Below are 25,075 nucleotides of genomic sequence, written 5' to 3'. Positions count from 1 at the left end.
ATATAAAGAGAAAAACAGAGCAGGAGCAGCGCCATCAATGCCCCAAGACATACAGAGAAGGAGAGGGCAGCATCAGCAGCACCATCAACAACTGAGCATACCAAGAGAGGGACAGGAAGCAACTTCAGTGGTATCAATACCTCAAGACACCAAGACAGGGGCAGGAGTGCAGCACCAATGGCACCAAGACACCAAGAGAGGGGCAGGGCCATGGCAGCAGTGGGATCCATACCCAGATGCATTAACAACAGAGATAACAATGCCCCAAGAAAGGGCTGCTGCAGCAAGAGGCAATGGTGCTTCAAGGCACCAGGAGAGATTCAGGGCACCCCAAGTTACCAAAAAAGGGGCACAGCAGTAGTAGGTGGCATCAGTACACTGATAGGGAGACATCAGCAGCAGCAGCTGCATCCATGCACCAAAGAATTGAGAGAAGGCAGGTGGTAATGTCATCACTCCTAAGAAAGGGGCAGCGCAGGATCAACAATGGCAATACATTAAATGAAAACCAAAACGTGGCTAGTTTGTAAAACTCTCTACCAGTCCCCTATAAATTCACACAGATATCTAATTCAAGATTGGGTCCGGTAATTAGTACTATTGAAGCAAAGATCTTCACACTAATTTGAAGTATTCTGCTATTTAGACAGATAAAGAAGCAGTGTCTTAACCTTACTCATATATTCAATTTTTTCGAATTTTTTCCAAGGCAACCTCAGCGACGCTCATTACCAAAGGTTTGGATATGGCAATGTAACTAGCGTCCACTTCTTCATTGGTTCAGCCAATTTATTGTATTTTTTTACACTTCAAAATCTTAATTAAGATCCGTCTAACGGAGCATAAATCCAGAATTACTACTCAGAATATGCAGGCTCCTTTAGTAGCCCATTGGCTAGATAAAAATCATACAGTAGATGAAATACGATGGAGAATCTTGGAATGTGTAGGCACAGGGGAGGAGGGAGGCTCGGTCAAAAAACTGCTAAATTATCGTGAACAATTCTATATTTTTTCTTTAAACACGGTATCGCCAGCTGGCTTAAATGCTGAGCTAGAATGGATGTCACTGATTGGATAGATCAGTGTATCCTGTATTGTAGAGGTCCAATAGAGCCCGGGGGAGGATCCATGAGGTCAGAGGTAATTTGAATATTTAAGTAAGAGATGAGAACGCTGGCGCCATCTTGAGAAGGGGTAAACCCGCTAGAACTAAGTACAGCTGACGCTGGGAGAGACTGTAGGTAAGATTTTTTGATAAATATGGCGTGAAATAACCTAGATTACTGAAAACTTATGAAGGAAGGTTTTCTATGCGCTAGGAAAATTTACTAATACATTGGGTTTTCTATTTTTTAGGGGATAGCCCTTGACACAGCTCGATAGAGGGCGAAACATGCATGTCGGGCATTGAACCCTTTGGTCTGATCATATAAGATAAGTAATCAAACTGATAAAATAGCAAAAGATTTTTGAAGTGTAAAAAAATACAATAAATTGGCTGAACCAATGAAGAAGTGGACGCTAGTTACATTGCCATATCCAAACTTTTGGTAATGAGCGTCGCTGAGGTTGCCTTGGAAAAAATTCGAAAAAATTGAATATATGAGTAAGGTTAAGACACTGCTTCTTTATCTGTCTAAATAGCAGAATACTTCAAATTAGTGTGAAGATCTTTGCTTCAATAGTACTAATTACCGGACCCAATCTTGAATTAGATATCTGTGTGAATACATTAAATGAAGCATGGTGGCCACCAGCAGCACTGGTATCAACTCACCAAGGCACTGTTTTCCACTTCAAGGGTCAGAAATAGAAGATGAGTTTAACTCATTCCTCTAAGCCTGCGGTTCTCAACCCAGCCCTCGGGACACACAAAGCCAGTCTGGTTTTCAAGATATCTACAATGAATATGGATAAGCTAGATTTGCATACAATGGAGGCAGTGCATGCAAATTTATCTCATACATATCATTGTGGATACCTTGAAAACCCAACTGGCTAGGTGTGTCCCAAGGACTGGGTTGAGAATAACTTGAGTCTCCCTGGTTTGGGATTCCAAGCCTGCAACTGATCCCAAAAATATTTGACCTAATAGCCTCCAACACAAGACCCTCATCCCTGATACCCTATGACACAGAGTACTCAGGTTAGTGATCCTCTGACCATTCAGAGACCCTCTGATCCTAGATAACCTGATCCCACAAATCCTCGAATTTATTTATTTATTTGTGCTATTTAAAACACTTTATGCACCATCTGCCCAAGAAAGCCATTCCAAGAATTTTACAATAAAGTCTATTAAAATACATTTAACCATAAACACACAAAAAAGACTGTCAAAGCTCTAACTAATGCCTTTACTGGTGAGCCGATTACCCTGACAAGAGGAAGGCCTTTACCAGTTTTTGAAATTTAAGGAAGTTAGTTTCCTATCCAAGCTCTTGATGTAAATTGTTCGTGATCTCAGGTGTCACAACTGGAAAGGCCATGTCCCACCATCAAATAAAAAAAATCTCTAAAATAGAACTCTGACTGGAGCACATGTGTCGAGCAGGTTTTTACCAGGTTAACATGTTTGTCAAGCAAAATGGTTTATGGAGTCTCAAAATTCCAATGGCCAACATAATTGTCTTAAAATGACTGTTTCACAACAGACAGTCAATTCAAGTTAACCAAAAGTGGATAACCAAACATCTGTCTACTATTCGCACTCATCACTCTTCTGCAACATGATGCAGGACCTTCTGATGCAAGAAGCTGGCTCATGGAACTTCTGACCTGGGACTCTTGGGCCACAGAGCCTCCAAACCAGTTCCCCTGTATCGAAGGACCTCTGGCCCAGGACCAATAGGACAGAAATGTTATAATTTCTGACCTTTGATTCCTGAGTCACAGAGCTTCAACCTAAGACCCATGGGCCAAAGGACTAGAGAATCAGAGATCCACCCCACTCCCATAACTTGCACCCACTAGCCCTCAGTGCAGCCCTGCACCCATCAATTTATCCCAATAAACCCCCATGTACTAATCTCCCCAACCAAAGTCCTCCATTCACTAAGCCTCCATTCTCTAATACTTTCTAACACAGCCCCCCCAACTAACCCATTCTCCACACACTAATCTTTTACTCTAGATGCCCCCCCCCCATCCATTTAGCCCTTCATCCCTAGAGAACTCTTCACTCAGTCCTCCACCCACCAAATATGTATTTAAATGTATTTTAAAAGTATTCCACGTCATTTGTATTTATATATGAATTTGACATCTTGAAATGACAGTTAAGGAAATACTGTACTGTGCCTTCTCAAGTAATCCCAAGAGTTGATAAAAACATGAACAGTACTTAATTAGGAGAGATCTGAGTCATCATAATAATGTTTATGAAAGTCAATGGCACTTATACAGTTGACATGAATGCAAATTTACCAGTGGGCCCTCACATTCCTCCAACAATATGTTAGAAAGAAAAAAAACCGAGAGAATAAGAAAACAAATATGAATTCACCATCACCAATGACAAAAGCAGAGATGGAAGGTCACAAAATAAAGTCATGCAAAATCCAAATGATATTTCAAAACTACTTCCTTATCCCCACGTATAACCTGTGCAGAGCTATCAAGTAACTTAATTCTAGGAGTGAGGCATTTTGAACTAATATTTTAAAGCTACATGGAATTTGCATACCTTGATTCTATCCATTAAAGTAAGAAATCCAGGACTGACCTAAAAACTCTGTCCTGGAAGTGGGTTAACTTTGCTACTCTGACTTTGGTTTAAGTAGTGGGATAACAGTCTGCTTCCTAATAAACCATGTTTTTTGTTTATCATGGGTTTTAAAAACTATCGGTACTGTCTCTCAATACCTGAATTTGAAGTACATTTTAATGCTGTTGATGTTGCCAGACTAGAGTCTCCTTCCTCTGGAGCCTTCCTCTTTCCTTGCTGTCTGGACTGCGTCTGAGTCTTGGGGCTGGTTGGAGCTTTTCTTACTCTTCGTTGCCTAGACAAATCTAATTCTGAAAAGGAGATTAAGGACAGATATATGTGTGTGTGTGTGTGTGTATATACCATGTTTCCCCGAAAATAAGACACTGTCTTATATTAATTTTTACCCCCCAAAATGCGCTAGGTCTTATTTTCAGGGGCTGTCTTATTTTTCGAGGAAACATCGGGGTTGGCCCGCCCGCCCTCCGTTGCTCCCGGAACTAACCTTAAACGCCTCCTTTCACCTTCGCAGCAAGCAGCAGCAGGGCAGGCCACTCCTTCCTTCCGTGTCCCGCCCTCACCTGACGTAACGTCCTCGAGGGCGGGGCACGGAAGGAAGGAGAGGTCTGCCCTGCTGCTGCTTGCTGCGAAGGTGAAAGGAGGCGTTTAAGGTTAGTTCCGGGAGCGATGGAGGGTGGGTGGAAGGGGGGCCCGGCGACCTCAGGTGGGGGGGGGGGGGGCGGCCCGGGAGCGGCCTTGTCCGGCTCTCGGCGGCCCTGCTTTCAAACAAAAAATTGCTAGGTCTTACTTTCGGGGGAGGCCTTATATCTACCAATTCAGGAAAACCTCTACTAGGTCTTATTTTCGGGGGATGTCTTACTTTCGGGGAAACAGGGTATATATATATATATATATATATATATATATATATATATATATATATATATATATATATATATATATATATATATATATATATATATCTTGGTAAAGTAAAGAGAAAAAGATGTAGTGGGAAGGATATGGTGAGGGTGCACCTCAGAAGAGCAGAGAGGCAGAAGGTGGAGGTGGAGGAAAATACATCCAGAATAAACCATAGTGTGAAAGACTCTTGCTATGTATACAGAAAGGTACAATAAAATAGCCTTGTCTTATCCACTGGCAATTATGTAAACACTATTACTGTACATTGCTGCATCATAAAAACATTAGGATCAGAACTAGAGATGCTCACAGAAACAACTTTTGGTGTGCTGTCAGATTTTCAGATGGATTTTAGGATCATATCAGATGTTTTCAGTTTAAAATTGGTTTAATGCTTGCAAAATCTTTCTTTCCATACAAAACTCAACTTTACACTTGTGAATGCATAAGCCAATATATTTTTATGCACATTTAAGATTAATGAACTAAGGAGCACTTTTATGAAGGTGTGGTAGGCCTAATGCAGGCTTACCATACTCTAAAAGATCACCACCACTGGACACGCTGAGGCATTCTATGGTAGTTTTCCACTTAGTGTGTGCTAAAACCACACTGGAATATATATTTTTATTTTTCAGCATGGGAGGCGTGCCCATGGGCGGAGAGTAGGTGTTCCTGCACTAATCAGGTAGCTCAGGCACATTACCACATGCTACCCAATTAACACAGAAGTAGAGCAGGAGCTCTTATTGCCTCCTAAATAAGTGGCAGTAAGGGCTCCCACAGTAATGGTCACGCGCCGGCCAATTTTTAACTTGGCTTGGTAAAAGGACCCCTAAGTGAACACAAAAACTGTATATCCCTAACAACTCTGACAGAATTGTGGAGAATCAAGAAGTTTATTTTATTTATCTGGATTTTATTGTATGGTGTTTTACTATTTTGGTTTTTGTTTTGTATATGCTTTATTTGGTTTAATTTGTTATTATGAATGTTGTACTGTAATCTACCTTGGTTTAAAGGTGGAATATAAAATTGGAGGGTCATGGGATAGGAGGAAATGTGGATTGAATTGTGGATTAAAAACTGGTTGAAGGATAGGAAACAGAGAGTGGGTTAAATGGGCAGTATTCACAATGGAGAAGGGTGGTTAGTGGGGTTCCTCAGGGGTCTGTGCTAGGACCGCTGCTTTTTAATATATTTATAAATGATTTAGAGATGGGAGTAACTAGCGAGGTAATTAAATTTGCTGATGACACAAAGTTATTCAAAGTCGTTAACTCGCGACAGGATTGTGAAGAATTACAGAAGGACCTTGCGAGACTGGGAGACTGGGCGGCTAGATGGCAGATGACGTTTAATGTGAGCAAGTGCAAGGTGATACATGTGGGAAAAAAGAACCCGAATTATAGCTACGTCATGCAAGGTTCCACGATAGGAGTTACGGACCAAGAAAGGGATCTGGGTGTCGTTGTCGATAATACACTGAAACCTTCTGCTCAGTGTGCTGCTGCGGCTCGGAAAGCGAATAGAATGTTGGGTATTATTAGGAAAGGTATGGAAAACAGGTGTGAGGATGTTATAATGCCGTTGTATCGCTCCATGGTGCGACCGCACCTTGAGTATTGTGTTCAATTCTGGTCGCCGCTTCTCAAGAAAGATATAGTGGAATTGGAAAAGATGCAGCGAAGGGCGACTAAAATGATAGCGGGGATGGGACGACTTCCCTATGAAGAAAGACTAAGGAGGCTAGGGCTTTTCAGCTTGGAAAAGAGACTGCTGAGGGGAGACATGATAGAGGTGTATAAAATAATGAGTGGAGTGGAACAGGTGGATGTGAAGCGTCTGTTCACGCTTTCCAAAAATACTAGGACTAGGGGGCATGCGATGAAACTACAGTGTAGTAAATTTAAAACAAATCGGAGAAAATTCTTCTTCACCCAACGCGTAATTAAACTCTGGAATTCGTTGCCAGAGAACGTGGTGAAGGTGGTTAGCTTGGCAGAGTTTAAAAAGGGGTTAGACGGTTTCCTAAAGGACAAGTCCATAAACCACTACTAAATGGACTTGGGAAACATCCACAATTCCAGGAATAACATGTATAGAATGTTTGTATGTTTGGGAAGCTTGCCAGGTGCCCTTGGCCTGGATTGGCCGCTGTCGTGGACAGGATGCTGGGCTTGATGGACCCTTGGTCTTTTCCCAGTGTGGCATTACTTATGTACTTATGTAAACAATAAACATTAAATAAGATGTGACCACCTTGGACATTCCCATTTCCACTGATAAACAGCTAGATGCAAGAAAACCAGGAAAAATACAAGACCAGTATTACTAATAGAAGTGTCAGTATCAAATGATTATTCTGTACTATGTGTGGAAAAAGAAAAGATTCTCAAGAACCAACCAATGCAATCATAGACCAACAAAACAGCATAACTCAAGTACTCAAAAGTGTATTAGTACTGGTAGCAAATCTGATAGACTGAGATCATCTTCAGCATACTCTTGCATAGGTGTGATGTTCATTCCTGTCATTGTATGCACAAAATCAAGGGCTCTGTTTACTAAGCCAAGCTGTAGGCACGCTAGCGTTTTTAGTGTGCGCTAAAAATTAGTGCATATTAATGCTAGAGACACCCATAGGAATATATGGGTGTCACTAGCATTAGTGTGCACTAAAAATGCCTTAGTAAACAGGGTCCCAAATTTACAAAAGCTTTGCATTATAATTATGATGCCAGTGCAGGTTTTTGTAAAACCAAAATAGATTACCCTTCTTTAAAAAAAAAAAAGGACCTCAGAGGATCATTTTCAGGTGTATTTAAGCAATCTTTGCCGGCTTCAATAATTTTCTTTCATTGGTCCAAAAATTCCCTTCCAAACTTCCCTTAAAGTTTACTCTCATTTCTTCAGCATTCAAAAGCATCACTTTTAATGCAAAATACCACAGCAGTATTAACTCGATTCTACCCTATTAAGGAAAATCTGCACTATGAATGTTGAAAGAATATGAGTAGAGTTTAAGGGAAGTTTGGAAGGGAGTTTTTTGGACCAATGAAAGAAAATTATTGAAGCAGCTGGCAAAGATTGATTAAACATACCTGAAAATTGTCCTCTTGGGTCCTTTTTCTCCCTTTAAAGAAAGTGTAATCTAATATGGTGTTATAAAAATTGTTTTGGCTTTATAATTATACTGTAAAGTTTTTGAAGATTTAGGGCCAGATTCAGTAAATGGCGCAATAAAATAGGACAAAATATATTTTAAAAATGGGAGAAAATCGTCCAAAATCTCTACAAAATCAACAACAACAACAACAACAACAACAAAAGAACCACAAAACAACACTCTAAATATTATACAAAAATCTAATATAAAACTATATAAAGTGAGAATGGTTCTCAGAATATAGTATTTGTGATTATTCAACCAGCTGGCGATCACTAGATTCAATCATTGCACCAATAATTCCTACCGAACAAAGTCATTCAGGGGCCGTTTTACTAAGCTGTGGCAAAAAGTGGCCTGCAGCAGTGCGAGTGCATCTTTTGGGCGCACGCCGTGTCAGTTTTTACTGCATCTTGGAAAATGGCCTTTTTAAGGGGCTGGAAAATGGATGTGTGGCAAAATAAAAATCAGCATGTATCCATTTTCAGCGGTAAGGTCTCATGCGCTACCCGGGTAGTGGGCATGCAGCATGCACCCACTGCTGTTTACCGTCGGGTAAGCACCACACGGTAGTAAATAAAATGTATTTTCTACCACATGTTTTCTGAATCCGCCAAATTGTAATCATATCACAATGAGATAACCTGGTACAAAAAGACGAGGATAAACCAAACATGAGGAGATAAACACAATGAGAAGCATTTTCGATATGACGTCTTCATAGAAAAATGTCTAAAAATTGTTCTCAAAAATTTGTGAGAAAAACGTCCAAATACAGATTTATGCCACTTTTTGGACATTTTTCTCTTTTGAAAATGGGCCCCAATGTGACACCAGTGGTGCCACATTGTGTTTGTCTCCTCATTGTTGATTTATCTTGGACTTTTTGTACCAGGTTATCTTGTTGATCACTTCTCCTATGTTACCTCTTTGTTTGACAACATATCACAATATAGATTTCAGCTTCCACTACCTGATAACAGCATGGCTGTATTGTGTTAGGATAATGCAAACTATGCCTAACACTGTGCTGAAAATACAATTAAAGGTTTTCTAGTGCAATGTAAAGTTGAAAATGCAGATTTGGCTTTGATAAATGAGATATGTTTGTTTGAAAATGGAATTTGCAGAGATTTGAATTTTGAAATAAAAGAGCTGCTTTAAAAATGTTATTTTCCCAAGTTTTATATCACAACAAATATTGCAACCAGGATCTACAATATTGATTGATCTAAGGAAGGTAGGACAATAATTTTCAGACTTCAGTAGAAAGGTAATGAAAATACATGGAGTTCTGTGCTGTATTTGATAATCTGAAACACTGTATTTTGGGGATCTGACTGGTAAAACAACAAAGGATACTTTTGGGAAGAAGGGTTCTGGAACATTGTGTCACACACATATTGGACTCTGATATTTCTTTTATCTCTGGATTTAACCTAACTTTCTTTTTTTATTCTGGTTGCTCTTACTTTAGTTTGATCTACAATTATAGATTGCCACTAACTCCTACCTTTGGGAAAGCTGCTCTGGATGGAGGTAAGTCGAGAATATCGTTCCAGGTTATAATCCTTAAAGAGGATCCTCCAGAATTCATAGATAGAAGTCAGATCTCTACTCAGAAGCCAGGTCAGCAGGGAATGAAAGGCCTTGTGACAGCCATTTTGTTCACTCAGGTTCAGGGTCTCCTGCAAGAAGATCAGAGACTTCAGTTAAAACAAAGATTTAACCCACTTCTTGCTCCCATTGCATTTCAGATTACAATCCTCCCTCCAACAATTTAAGATTGATCTAAAATCATTGCTATTTAAAGATGCTTATACCCAGGACTTTTTTTGAGGGGGGTACTTGGAGTACTGAGTACCGGCACGCGGCACCTTTTCCATTGTCTGCTAAAATTGACCCATTGTCCCCAAGTTTTAATGAAAGAGTTCAGGCCCTACACACCAATTCTGCCTTGTCATAGATTCTGTAACTGGTTTCAGGGGGCCTGGCTATCGTGGGATGGGTCCCTCAGTGATCACCCCACCCGTAAAGACTGGCCTGGCATTTGAGTATTGACACCTTTTTCGCTAGAAAAAATGCACTGCTTATGCCTGAAATCTTGATTGTATATCCAGGCTTGAATATCTAGCACATTGCACATCCCTATTCTTTCTCCTTCCCGCTTTTCTATCATATATTGTAGTTCAACACATGTTTCCTTTACTATCACTACTACCTTGTACTCTTCTGTCATTTTTTGATTTTAAGAATGTGAGCCGCTCGGACATCTTTGATTGAATGAAATACCGACACAGCCCATTCACTTTGAATAGGCTATGTCGGCAGTGCCGCTCATCATAGTAAACAGGTGTTAAACTTTTAGTTTCAAATTTCTTTCTGACAAACTTCCAGATTATACATTAGATATGAGCTGTGCACAGCTTTGTTTTTTTGGTCCAGCTGGGAAGATGGCAGCCACAGACGTCAATCTCTAAGCACAACGAGTTGCAGTATTGGAAATGTTTCCCTATAAGGACTCAACTAGCATTTAACATTTTTATGAACTTAGTTCAATTAAGTTACACCAGGACAAAGATCTTTTTTCATATGCAGATGATGTCTTTATGCTTATTCCTTATGTGCTACTCTTAATAATACATTTGATCGAATTCATCTTTAATCATTAAGCTTCAAAATTGGGCTGCTGACAAATTGTGAAAAGTAAATACTATTAAAACTAAGATCCTATGGTTTAGAAATCCTAATACTCGGGTTCCAACAGCTATTCCTTTCCTGTTGAAGATAGTTCTAGGATTTTACGTATCATTCTAGACCCTTCTCTTACACATCAAGTGGCTGAAAATTTTTTTTATGAATGAGACAACTCTAGTTAATTAGATCATATTTTCATGAACATCATTTTGCTTATCTAGTTCAAAAGTTGAAACAACCTCATTTACAACTAAAAAGATATTCCATTCAATGTAGAAACTCAAAAGATTAAAACCTTTCTTCCCAAGAGGCATTTTTCACAACCTGGTATAGTCATTGGTCCTAAGTCATCTAGACTACTGCAATGCACTATATGCTGGCTATAAAGAGTATATCATCAGGAAACGTCAGACAGCCCAGAACACCACAGCTAGACTCACATTTGGAAAGACAAAATACGAAAGTGCTAAACCCCTAAGAGAAAGGTTACACTGGCTTCCAGTTAGAGAACATACTGTGTTCAAGGTCTGCACACTGGTTCATAAAATCATTCATGGAGAAGCGCCGGCCTACATGTCAGACCTTATTGACTTGCCACTTAGGAATGCTAAAAGATCTGCACGCACTTTCCTAAATCTTCGCTTCCCAAGTTGTAAAGGTCTAAAATACAGACTAATACATGCGTCCAGCTTTTCCTATATGAGCACGCAGCTGTGGAATGCATTGCCACCTAACCTGAAAACTATTTACGACTTATTCAACTTTCGAAAATCATTAAAGACTTATCTTTTCAACAAGGCATACAATAATGATCAACAATAGGAACTCTAAAGTATCACAACTTGCCTGTTATTCTGACTGTTTTCTCATATACCGAATAACTTAATCCTATTATGTTATACTTGCTCTTTATGTAATACCAACTGTTTCTTGTGAATGGTGAATGCCATGATGGAATATTGTAAGCCACATTGAGCCTGCAAATGGGTGGGAAAATGTGGGATATAAATGCAACAAATAAATAAATTGTTACAATTCTCTCTATATTGGACTGAATGTCAGTTTGTTAAAAACAATTCTAATTAAACCAAAATACAGTTGCTTGTCTGATTGTTCAAATCGCTAAGGGGGTCCTGTTACCAAGCTGCACTAGAGAGTGACCAGCGCTGCGATTAGTGCATGAGTTTGCCCCGCACTCTGGCCACTTTCTAGAACGGTGGGAAAATGCCGGATTTGTAATTTCACAATTGGCACACAGCCCCGTTCACATCTCGGCCCTTACCGCTAACTATTTAGTAGGTGGTAAGGGCTCACACACTAATCCTGGGGAAATCAGGCAGCTCACACCTGATAGTAACATAGTAACATAGTAGATGACGGCAGAAAAAGACCTGCACGGTCCATCCAGTCTGCCCAACAAGATAACTCATATGTGCTACTTTTTGTGTATACCCTACTTTGATTTGTACCTGTGCTCTTCAGGGCACAGACCATATAAGTCTGCCCAGCACTATCCCTGCCTCCCAACCACCAGCCCCGCCTCCCAACCACTGGCTCTGGCACAGACCGTACAAGTCTGCCCAGCACTATCCCCGCCTCCCAACCACCAGTCTCGCTTCCCACCACCGGCTCTGGCACAGACCGTATAAGCCTTCCCAGCACTATCCCCGCCTCCCTACCACCAGCCCCGCCTCCCGATCTTGACTAAGCTCCTGAGGATCCATTCCTTCGGCACAGGATTCCTTTATGCTTATCCCACGCATGTTTGAATTCCGTTACCATTTTCATTTCCACCACCTCCCATGGGAGGGCATTCTAAGCATCCACTACTCTCTCCGTGAAAAAAATACTTCCTGACATTTTTCTTGAGTCTGCCCCCCTTCAATCTCATTTCATGTCCTCTCGTTCTACCATCTACCCATCTCCGGAAAAGGTTTGTTTGCGGATTAATACCTGATTACTGCAGGGCACACCTACTTCCTGCCCCTCACGCTAGAAAATAATTTATATTTTCTAGCATGGAGATTGGCACATGCTGATCACAGCAATAATGCGGGATGCCTCAGTACACCCTGCGGTAGTGCTGTTTTGCCGCACACTACCCATGTGGTAGCGCTACTGCCCTTTAGTAAAAAGGCCCCTAAGTTTGAAAATGTTACAAAACATTTGCAGGATTTGCATTGGCTTCCCTTAAAAGTGTGTGTTGTTTTTAAAAAAGCCTTTATTATGTTTTTTATTTTACAAGGAGATGCTCTGTAACTGGTTGTTGGTCTGCCTTCTCAATCTTCTTTTTGCCAGTCTCTTCAACAGACCATTTCTTATCGAGATATCCTTCTGTTAGAGATATTTACTATAAGCGTATACTTAAGTGTATGTTTTCATTTCATTTCAAGCTATTTATGTTTGGAATACCATATCTAGTTCCATTAGGATGAATCCAAACTATATGCTTTTACGTAAGCGAATGAAAACATTTTTATTAAAGTCATTTTAATAATATCTTATTTGTTTTTATATTCTGTTTTTCCCCATTATTGTTTTCAGTTATTTTTTTTTGTAAGTTGCATAGGACCTATATACAACTTACAAAGAACTAATTAAGTCCTATGTTAGATTAGATTAGAGGCCATCATAAGGCTGATGTGACTTAAAGAAGCTCTGACACCTCTCTGTATATAGACAATAGTTTATTTTGTTTCACCCAAATACAGTTAATTTGTTGTTTCATATACAGCTGTACAGTTCCATTATTCTGAAATATGTGGTTATGCAATGGCATGTGATGCAGACAACCACAGTAACCACCACAGTAATAGCACATGGCTGGGGAAAGTAGACTGCAGATGATGGGGTGGGAGACAGGGGGTATGAATTGTACAACTGGGTCTCATTCATTGCAGCTATGCTTTCAGAAGTCGGGCAAAGGGAGGGTGAGGGTATGTGGGTGATGTTAGGGGGAGCAATCTGGGAAATTGAACCTGCGTCCCCCAGATCAGTGTGCAAACCATTAGGCCAGGCCTCCAGTTACACATCAAGGTGGCAGGAAATGGCTGTTGCACCATAGTGGCTAGCACTAACATCAGGGGCCTGTGTCACCATCTCAGCATTTGGCAAAGGTATGAGGTATATGGGAGCTTCTATCAAGCTCCACAGTGTGGGTGGGTAGACCCCTGCAGTCTTCCCTCCCAGTTCCCTCTGAGCTAGGGTTACCATATGGCTCCAGAAAAAGGAGGATGGATTGAGCCAGCCGGGTTTTACTTCCATTGCTTTCCATTGAAAGCAATGGAAATAAAACCCGGCTGGCTCAATTACTTCCATTGAAAGCAATAGAAGTAAAACCCGGCTGGCTCAATCCGTCCTCCTTTTTCTGGAGCCATATGGTAACCCTACCTCTTCCAGGTCATGGCTGTAGGGCGACTGGGAGTGGGGCCTTTCCTCAGACTCAGCATCAGGCCTTTGCTACTCTGTATGTGCTTCTGGAGGCACCCCAGCCACTCAAGTGTTCAGGAGATGCATAAGAGATATTGGTTCTGGTGCATGCACAGAGCTCTCTGGATGGTTCTTTGTGGATATTCTGAATACCAGGGAGCCTCCTGGATCAGGGTGTGGAATCCCTGTAGCCAGGGGAACAGTCCCACTCCTACCTGGACAACAGCCAGAGCACAGGAATTGTTCTGGTGGAGTGGGGGAGTGTGTCCAATGACAATGAGTAATGCAACAGACCCATTCTTTTGGTAAACATGCCTAGACATGATCAGACAATTCATTACAGATGTACAGCATTGCGAGTCCCAAAAAAAGGCCTGATTGGTCACCTATATCAGGTGTCATATTCATAAGTGTCTGTCCCATGGGAGCTCACAATCTGTGCATATGCTAGGCCTATACTGCCTAAATGTACCTGGTTTGTAGCACAGGTAGTGTGAGTGTGGTGTAATGTTTTGTTACATAGTTTTTTGCAGAATATAAATGAATTAAACTGAACTAAACTAGCCATGTGAACACCATGACCTTGCAGGGCCAATTCTATCCCTCCAGCTAGGCCCCAACAACCTTCTCCATCACAGGTGTCCCCTGACAAATATGGTAGACAGCATTGTGACAGCAGGATAGGGAGATGACAGCAACTCCTGCTGCAGGGCAGATCCTGCTAGGTGAAAGCATTTCTCTATCCAGCAGCAAGAGGCAAGTGCCGATTAGCGTGGCCTTTTTGGCAACTGACACCTTTTGTTGCTGCTTTCAAAAAGCATCCTCTCCACCACATAACAACACTCAGGAAATATCCCCTGACCTTTTGTATTTCTTACTTCAGTATAACAGCCAGTTTTGAACCTGTGACCCTCTGAGTCAGGGGCATCCCTGGCTCCCAAGGGAGCTATTCTTGCCTATGGAGAGTTGCTGGCCAGTCCCAAGGCCCTGCTTACCCCATCCCCTAAGGTAGCCACTGCATGTGTCCTGCTGCCTACTTTCCAGACCAAACAAGCACCAAATAGATCCCATTCCCCCTGCTAGGCCACCCACATATTGTAGCAAGCAGAACAGCAGATTTATGTCAAAGTGTGTTGTCTTGCACTAAACACATGTAGGTACAAAACCAGCATGAGTTCAGTATCTATGCACAGAGCTGGTGCAACACAGTAAGCCGGGTAAGCATGGCAGGGGGACGCTGACATTTGGGGGTGTCAGAAACTGCCAATGCTTCCTGTTGCGCTGACCCTGGATCATGACACTCCACTGGCTTTGGCCCCATAGGCGGTCGATGGCCCAACTGTTTGTGGAGGCTAAAGGGGGTGGGGCCGGGGGTGGGGCTTACATCCATAATTGTCTGACAACACACAGAAAAAAATAAGTAAAAATAAAAGTTACAATTAACACCTTTTATTAAATGTAACTTTTATTTTTACTTATTTTGTATCATATGTCATATGTATCATATGTCAAAAAAGTGTTTGCTCAAAGCATATACTAACCAATGTGTATACTATTCAAAAATGTTATCAATTATTAAACACTGCTATTTCCATCCATGGAAAATCCCAAAATTAAATAGTCACATTAGTGAAGTAACATCCGGCGACTAGACTTCGCATCATAGGTGTCAATGATCTGCTCAGGGATAATATCTCCAACAAGATCACTTTCAATGTTCAGTAAACATAAAGTTGTCAGTCTTTCCTGACCCATTGTGGATCTCAGCCAGTTTCGTACACGTTTGATGGCAGAAAAGAAACTTTCACAGGTAGCTGTGCCAACAGGAAGAGTATGGAACAATTCAACATCAGATCCTCCAAAATATTCTAAAACCAAACCATGTCTGGTGTTATGACAAACTAAAATTAAATTAAAGTGTTGATGTTTGTCACCTCAATAAGACCAACAATCCCTCAACTGCAAAACATTATGCACAAGCTTGTGCAAACACACTCAGAATCTTACTGTACTATAAATATTACACTGGGACTGGGCAGACCCCAATACACCATATACCACCCAAACGGACAACATCATAGACCGTCAGCAATATGAAACAAGGGATCATATCACAATTCTCATGTCATGTACAGCCACAAAACATCCATTTAGGGTGGAAATTCACAATGAGCTCCTTTTATTAATGACCAGATAGAGATAACAGTTTTCAAATTTCAATTTTGACACAGTATGTCATCACAAACAAAATATAGGAACCAAAAGCATTAGGGGCTTATAGCCCATTTAGTTATGTTTAAACAAGAGATCTGCATGAAACAAAATATTTATTTTTTTATTTTGACTTAAACCTTCAGTCAGAGTCAGCACCTACCTCTCCTGAAATCCAACGTGCGCTGCGTGCCACAATTTCCTCTTCTTGAATTATTATGGTCTGGGTCTGGAAAGGAAGTGGGAACACCTCAGACAACCACTGTAACCAGCCTTGAGCGTTGAGCCTTCCCTTCCCTACTTTGACGGCCCCTCCCGCGCGGAACAGGAAGTTGCATCGCTCTCACGTAGAGAAGGCTGACTGGCTGAGAGCCTGCACATCACAAATATCCCACCCGATTTGTCAGCATCATTCAACCCTCCGAGGCTCCGCCGATCCATCTCGCCCCTTCCTTGCGCGAGCTCTGATTGTCCCCATCCAGGATACCCAGCCTGCGTCATCTAAGCAAAAAGAGGAGGAGAAGGGACGCGGCGCACCGGAACTGGGCATGGCGCTCAGGTGATGGTGAGCAGGCCTGCAGCACTCAGAGCACTGCAGAGAGGACAGATGGGTCTAGAAGAATGGAAAAGATAAGGCGTGTCGGGCCGGTGTCGCATCGGAGAATGAGACTGCTGCGGGCGGCTGGGGAGGCTTAGCCTGCCCAAGCCTCTTATACTGGGCACCTATGTTTGGCCCTCCCTAGCTGCCCTGCTCTTTGACGTCCTTAGCAGAGGGACAGGAGTGTCTTTTTCACTGCCTCCTCTCTTTCTCAAGTCAAGTGGGTCTGGTATGCTGGCACTGTGTATTCCAAGTAACAGATTAACTACCTCTGGTTTTGTGAAACCGGAAGTAGTTAATCTGTGGCTTGGAGGAGCACGTGTTGCCGACACGCCAGACCCGTTTGACTAAAGGCAGTGAAGCGGCAGTGAAGTAGATGCTCCTGTCACTCTGCTAAGTATTCCAAAGAGCAGGGCAGCTAGGAGAAGGGGGTTGATACTGGCTAGTCTGATATTGGAGATGGGGAAAAAAGGAGGGCTGAGAAAGGGGCAGGTGAGAATTGGAAATGGACTGATTCAGGACAGAAAAAAGGAAGCAGGTAGGAGAAAAGGGCTGGGGGCTACAAAAAAGAACGCGAGAGAAGGGGGCTGGGGACTGATGTAGGATATGGGGGTCTGGAGCTGGCAGGCTGATGCAGGGGACAGGTGAGAGACAGGCTGGAGCTGCAGGCTGATGCAGGGGGCAGGTAGAAGAAGAGGACTGGAGGTGGAGGCTGAAACAGGAGGCAGGTGGAAAAAGGGGGGCTGGAGATGGGAACTGAATAGGGGTAGGTGGGAGAAGGGGGCTGAAGCTTGGAAATGACCCTGATTTAGGGGCTACTAGGTGGTGGCTGAGGGCTTATGTAAGGTTGGGGATAGCAATGGTCTGATGCTAGTGACAGATACCAGAAGGAGACTGATGCTAGGGTTGGGGAAGGGAGAAAGGGGGGGGGGGGGCTCAGTGCTATCAGGCTGAGGATGGGATGAGATGGGAGAATGGATTTACTGCTAGGCCTGAGAGAGGGGACTGGGAGTTGGGGACTGATGCAGGGGCTGGGAGAAGGAAGCAAATGGCAGATGCTATGTGGAGGAGAGAGAGAAACAGGGAAATATGAAGATGGAGGGGCAGATGTATGAGTACTGAGGTTAAGGTGGAGCAAAGATAGAGTAAATGAATATTAGAGAAGGAGGCAGGTGGGCATTTGCTGGAGAAGTTGAGAAGAGGGTATGAGAGAAGAGGCAGGGGAGAAAGATGATGGGGAAAGAAAAAAGAAAGGGAGGATAAAGGAAGGGGACATATTTTTGCATAAGTGAAAAAGGGAGGACACAGGGAAGGTAAAAAGGGAAATGGGAGCCTGAATATGGGAGTAAGACACAAAGGGGTTGAAGCTGGAGAGAGAATGAGTGGCAGGGAAGTAACTGGAATTTGTAAGGGGATGAGAGGCACAGCTAGATAAGCTGGGAGGCAATTAATAGAAAGAGTAGAAATGGAAGACTAGAAAATGGATGAAAGACAGGAAATAGGGGGCTGGGGGAAGAATAAGACATGAATGGGAGAACTAGGGAGGTAAGAGTAAAAAGTTAATATAGGTGAATGAGAGAGACTGAATATTGTGTGTGGTGGGGGGGAGAGGAGGAAAAGGAGGAATGAAACCTAGATAGAAGGAGAAAAAAACCCCAGAAGGATCAGAGTCAGAGTTAGATAGAAGGTAGTAAGGGAAGAAAGACAGTGAAAAGCAGAAAATGGAAGTTAGATCTTAGAAAAGGACTTAGGAGAAAATCAACATGAGGATGTAGTAAAGATAGATCAGGACCAACCCACACAGATAAATAAAATGCTCAGACAACAAAGGTATATTAATATTTTGTTCTGTACATGAGGAAATCTCTTTCTAACCCTCTTTTTTTCAGTGTTCTGCTGCTTATAGTCTGGTTTCTTGGGTTTTCAGTTTCCCTTTTTTTTTGTTCTAGGTATTTGTTTCTTATCTGTAGTCTCTTTTTTTTTTTAACTAGGTGACTGTTTTCCTTTTGTAACTACAGAGAGGGATTCTTTTAACATTTAGGGCAAGATGCACTAAACATAACGAACAAGTTAACGAACCTTTAACGAACAGTTTTCCTACCCTGGCATGCATTAAAGCCCAATTTCCGACGACGGTAGCAGCAAATGAAAACGGAATGCAGATGAGCAAATTGTGTAGAAACCCTATTGAAATGAGATGCACTAAAGTTTTCCGCTTGCCCTAACGCTGGAAAACTACTGGAAAGCTAACGAGAAGTATGTACCTCTTGTTGTGGCTGCCCAGCTAAAACTTTAATGTTAAAACAAAAAAAAATTGCGAAGGGGCAAAAACGCTCACCAGGAGCGTCCTTTATTGACGCCCGAGGTCGCCGCTGCTCCCCGCTTCCCCCTGCATCAAAAAATCAAAACTTTAAGCTGCCCCGGCCCCCTCCTTTCATCTCTTTCTACCCAGCTCCGCCTCCTGCCATCCTCTGCCCCCGTGCCCCACCCCTACTGCCCCCCCTGAGGTCGTCGCCGCCGCTCCCCCCTCCACCGGGCCCCCCTCCATCTCACCAGGCCCGCGCAGCGCCTCCTACATCTGTGTGAAGGCACTGCACAGGCAAGAAGAACAGCTGATTGCCTCTTCGCTGAGTGTTTGGATGTCCCTCCTTTCCTTAGGTCAGATGAGGGTGGGCCCAGGAGGAAAGGAGGGACGTCCGAAGACTCAGCGAAGAGGCGATCAGCTGTTCTTGCCCGTGCAGCGCCTTCACACAGAGGTGAGAGGCGCTGCGCGAGCCCGGTAAGATGGAGGGGGGCCCGGTGGAGGGGGGGAGCGGCGGCGAAGACCTCAGGGGGGACGGCGGGGGCGGGGCACGGGGCGGAGGATGGCAGGAGGCGGAGCTGGGGAGAAAGAGAGAAGAGAGGAAGGGAGGGGGGCCGTGGCAACTTAAAGTTTTGATTTTTGGGAAGCGGGGAGCAGCGGCGACATCGGGCGGGTGGGCAGGGGCAAGGACGTCCATAAAGGACGTGTTTTAAAAAAAAAATTCTTACGCACATTAGCCACGGCGATAACGTGTGCTTTCTGTGCGCGTGCGTTTCCTACTCCACTATGGGGGGTTGCACCAGATTAGCGAAACTTTCATGCATTCGACTTTTGAATACCACACCAAACATTTCTGAGATGTGTTTTTAGTGCATTCTTTGTTTTTTCAAATTCGGTAAGCACTTTTACGTTTTAGATTATTTTACGTTTAGTTGATGCATCTTGCCCTTAGACTGTATACCATTGTTCTCTCTGGAGGTGTTCTGGTGTTCTAGAATATTTGCAGTGCTGACTTTTCAAAGGTAGGGTTAGTGTAGTTTGTAATCACAGAGAAGGATTCTTGTAACATGTAGATTCTGTGCATTGGAAACAACTTTTCAAAATGATTGGGGGTGCTGAAATTTTTTTTTTTTTTTTACAGGTGGTGCATTTCCCCCCTCCTCCCTACCTCATTATTCAAAATCTCTCTGTGAAACAGCAGTAATAAAAAAGGCAAGTGCATTTTTATAATAACCACTGCATTCCATAAAACAAAAAGGAGCAAGTTCCTACATTTTTGTTATACAAAAAATTCCACATTTCAGAGTGAAGCAAACTTACTTTAAATAAAGCTATAAACAACAAGTGCTTTTTGGCTTGAAAACAAACCTTGACCCGACAGCTGCGCGGAGGAGAGGGAATTAGGGAAAAGTTACCTTCTTCAGCTTTTAACGTCGTCTGGTGGCTGACTGGCAGGCTCTGTTCTGGGGTGGGCTGGCTCCCTTCCCTGTACCTCTCTGGCTCGCTCTCTGCCCTTCTTCAATGTTCCGGGCCACCGTCAGCATCAACACAGTAAGCACACACTACCTTCGGTGGCTCCAGAAGTTCTCCCTCTGTTGCAGCATCCCGCCTATGTGGTACAGGAAACTGTAACAGAGGGAAAGATTCCGGGCCGCCGAAGGCAGTGTGCTTACTGCACTGACACTGCCGGCGGCACAGAACATTGAAGGACAGCGGACAGCGGTGCAAAGCAGGGAGCAGGATGGTACAGGGACTGGAGCGGGAGGGACAGGCACTTTATGCCCCCCCCCCCCCCTCCACCATTGCTGTCTCAATTATTGGGCGTTAAGCTCTAAGCACACACTACCTTTGGCAGCTCCGGAAGCTCTCCCTCTGTTGCAGCATCCCGCCTATGCAGGACAGGAAACTGTAACAGAGGGAAAGCTTCTGGACCACCGAAGGCAGTGTGCTTACTGCACTGACACTGAGTCACTGACGGTGCAGCGGCCCGGATACATTGAAAGACAGCAGAGTGCAGACAGCGGTGGTGGGCAGGGAGCAGGACGGTGCAGGGAGCGGGAGGGACAGGCACTTTATGCTCACATGCCACTGCCTCAATTATTGGGGGTGCTTGAGCACCCACTGCACCCACGAAGTTGGCACCTATGATTCTGTGTACCATTGTTCTCGGTCTCTAGCTGGAAGTGTTTTGGTGTTCTAGAATATTTGCAGTGCTGACTTTTCATAGATAGGGTTGGTGCACATTGGTGCAGGCCTCTATGGAGGGGCAGGAATAATCTACAAACACGTTTTTCAATGCACTTTAATTAAACTGCCTAAGAGACCTATATATACATATATAGGTTTAATGTTCTTGCCAATTTATTCTTTGACATATCCTATATAATAATTTGCACCTCCAACGTTCCATCGCTGTCTGGCTGCCTGGGTTCGTAACATCTGATGATGTCAGTCAGCCAGCCTCCAGCATTCCATTCCTCCTCACTGCCCCGCCCTCGCATCAAAATGTAATGATGTCAGAGGGCGGAACAGTGAGAAGGAAGGGAACGCAGGAGGCGAGCTGATGTCAGGATGTTACCAATGGAAGGGAAGCAGCCAGGCCAGCCAGAAAACGATGAGGTACAAAGGAAGAGAGAATCGCGGCACATCGAGGGGAGGGCAGGGCAGAGCAGAATCGATGGATATGGATGGGATGGGATGGGAGGAGAGGACAAGAGAGAAGAGAATCGCGGGACACGGATGGGAGGGCAGGGAAGAGGAGAATCACTGGACATGGAGGGGAGGGAAGAATCGCTGGACATGGAGGGGAGGGCAGGGCAGGGGAGAGACAAAAAATCACTTACAAGAGAGCCTTTCTAGGGCCCATTTCATTGTTGAGGAAACGGGCTGGGTTCCACTAGCGATACATATCTAATAACTAAATTTAATAAAAGTTATTACTTACAATTAGTTTACTGACCTCTATTTCTACATGTTGTCAGGTAATTATGGATGTAGGCCCCACCCCAACCTCACCCCCTTTAGCTTCCCCAAACAGCTGGGCCACCAACTGCCTATGGTGCTGGGTGAGTGAGTGCTCTGTACTGTTGCTGGTGGTGAGGCAGTGTCTCACTAGGTGGTGCTAAGCTAGAGAATGACACAGGGACAAAATTTGTCCCCTTCCCTGCCCTGTCTCCGTGGGTTCTGTCTCTGTCCCCGTCCCCACCCCATCCCCGTGGGCTCTGTTCTCATCTGCAGAAGCCTCAAACACTTATGATTTTATATTTAAATCTTTTTATTAAAGTATCAAAAGAAATAATATGCTGTGCAACTGCTGTGTATAAATTATAAATAGAAAACAGTAATAGCAACTAGCAGCTATAATAACCCTCCTCCCACCACCACCACCCTCTACCCTTCCAACCCCAACAATAGCTGGCTTCTACTACCCCAAGGAATCCTAGTCCACCCTGTTAACTTGTCCAGGAGTACAAAATACTACCCTTTCTCTATGCCCTAGAGGGGAGAAATATGCCCTATGAAGCACTGTTATGATTTTTTAAATCTGTGGATGAAGGAGAAGTCATCAACAACCTCAGGATTCAGTCTAGCTCTCCTGTCTTCCACAGTCTCTCCTGCAATAGAAGATGTCTTCTTAGAAGATGTGCTGGTAGCAGGATGTACAGGAACCCCCATGCAAATTTTGCTAGCTGTGGCCAGCATGTTTGCTTGTTTTTCAAAACAAACAAAAAAAAAATATATATATTGTCATCTGCATCAAACAAACATAAATAACAGTCCAGTTCATTAACAGGCTTCAAAGTAGAAAGTGACACGGGGACAAAATTTGTCCCTGTCCTCACAGGCTCTGTCCCCGTGGGATCTGTCCCCAACCTATCCCTGTGGTTACTATGGGTCCCCATCCCCGTGTCATTCTCTATGCTGAGCTCTGTAGTAGGTGGAGGTGTGCATAGTGGGGTTAGTAGGTGGTATCTGTGGTGGTAGGACATCTGCACATGAAGCATGGATCTGCTGAATGCTCTTGCGCTTGATGCTTTGCTGGATATTGCTGAGAGTCTGGAGGGGAGGGCTACGAGGAGGTACCCCTAACCATTAACATGACCTGCCATGACAGCAACTCCATCATAGCACTGTGCTACAATTGGCAAATCTGCAATCCATGATACTTGTAAGAATTGTTTAATGTACTGATAGATGGTATTAGTATCTCCTTGCTCAGAACAATCAATAAATCCCAAAAAGTGTTATTTTATTTCCAGATTTTCTATATATCTCACACACACTGTCATTTGCTCTTGCTTGAAACTGCATGCTTCATCAACAAGAAAAGTAAAGAACCCATTTCCTGCACTTTTTGAATGATTTTTGCTTTTACAAAATCAGCTGCAATCTGTAGTAACTTATTATGAATTCTGTGGTCCACTAGATTAAAAGAACCCTTCAATTTTCTTACAAATGCTTTATCATATTTTGAAAATAATTTGCACAATTCTAGAAAGTTTCCACAATTTGCTGATTCTTCTCTTTCATCATGTCCCCACAGTGTAATTCCTTGTTTGGCCAAGTAAAGCACAACATACACTCTATTTTCTTCTACTGACTTCCTGTGAGAAGTTGAGAGTTATGTTGCGATAGAGCCTACTTCTCTGAATTGTTTGAGGAAATGCCATCTTTGAGAACATTGCTTATGTATACCAGAATCTACATGTTTCTGAAGCTTTTTCTTTAAATTTCTCCAGTCCCTGACTCCTTTTTCAGTACAAGCAGAACCTTTCAAAGCAGTAGAACTCGAAAACTGTCTGCAAGGAAAGCAGAACACTGCATCTTACTGCGTAATATACTCTAAAAATGAAAATGCCTTGTAAATATTCTGATGTAAAGGAACAGTTTTGCTTCTCAAACACAGATTTTGGAAACTTGGGTTATATGAGGCTGTGCAGACCCTGTTGTAGTTGTACCAAGAAGATCCAATACAGGAGTAAGGACAAGATTTTTTTCAGTTGAAACTACAGCATTTTGAGGCTGATTTGATGAGCATTCTTCCTCTTGATTAGGAACTAATATGTTCCTAGAGCAGCCAGCCAATGACATGTTTGAATCTTGCTCAGAATCACTTGGTATCTCCTCACCCTCTTTACATTCATTCCTGTTGCACTTATAGGCAGATGATCAAAAGCAAATGATGCTGAACTGATTTATGTTGCAGAATGCAGATTTCACTACCCTGCATATTATGAACTAATGCAAAACTCTACACACTAAGCTTATATAACAAACTGCTAGACTAAAACAGCATAGTCCATGAAAACAGAAGCAATCCAATCTACTAAAAGCCAACATTATACTGCAAATACAGCAACAAGCCTTATAACACCCATATACCTCCTAGTGTAAAAACCAACAAGCCGGACTAGTACAGATCCCTGAACCTTGGGCAATTCCCCTTCCTATCTGTGAATTGCCCTGACCTGGCAGAAAAGCTGTATTGGTACTACTACTACTACTTATCATTTCTATAGTGCTACCGGACGTACGCAGTGCTTCACACCTGAACATGGAGGCAGTCCCTACTCAATAGAGCTTACAATCTAACAGGGCCCTTGGAGTTTTTTTTATGACAAATGCACTTAGTTAAAGATTCTGCATATATTATTGATATACAATAGAGATTGTCTATTTGAAAATCAGAAACCTATAATCTGGAAAAATTGTGGTCACCAGGCTATGATTCTATATCCAGAAAATCTCCGATTGTCCAAAAATTGATTGGTTTCATGCTTTCCATCTTTCCAAAATAGTTCCATTATCCTAAAACTGGCTAGCTACATATGATCCATTATGTGGAAAACTCCCATAATCCAAAATTCTATTTTTGGAATACTGTAATATTTGGAAAAATCCATGATCTGGAATGGCTTTGACCTTAACTTTCTGGATAAGTGGTGCTCTGCAGTGACTGCTAAACAGAACAGTGCTTTGTGTGTAGGTCTAATCTAATCAACAAACTTTTACTTGATATTAGAATAATGGCATTTC

At 42.8% G+C, this 25,075-nt stretch overlaps 1 protein-coding gene across 1 annotated transcript in view; it reads right to left on the bottom strand.

Annotated features, from left to right (window-relative positions):
* LOC115478337 (autoimmune regulator-like) overlaps positions 1 to 25,075 on the bottom strand; it is a 135,174-nt gene that overhangs the window by 96,075 nt on the left and 14,024 nt on the right. The window contains exons 3-4 of the mRNA XM_030215641.1: positions 9,316 to 9,490; positions 3,868 to 4,020 (exon numbers count right to left, since the gene is read on the bottom strand). Coding sequence (XP_030071501.1) covers positions 3,868 to 4,020; positions 9,316 to 9,490 — 328 coding nt within the window. The remainder of the gene's footprint in view (positions 1 to 3,867; positions 4,021 to 9,315; positions 9,491 to 25,075) is intronic.

The sequence above is a fragment of the Microcaecilia unicolor genome, chromosome 10, assembly GCF_901765095.1.
Source record: "Microcaecilia unicolor chromosome 10, aMicUni1.1, whole genome shotgun sequence".
Lineage (NCBI taxonomy): Eukaryota > Metazoa > Chordata > Amphibia > Gymnophiona > Siphonopidae > Microcaecilia > Microcaecilia unicolor.
Note: the sequence above shows the minus strand (reverse complement) of the source record. Positions and strands in the feature narration are given on the sequence as shown.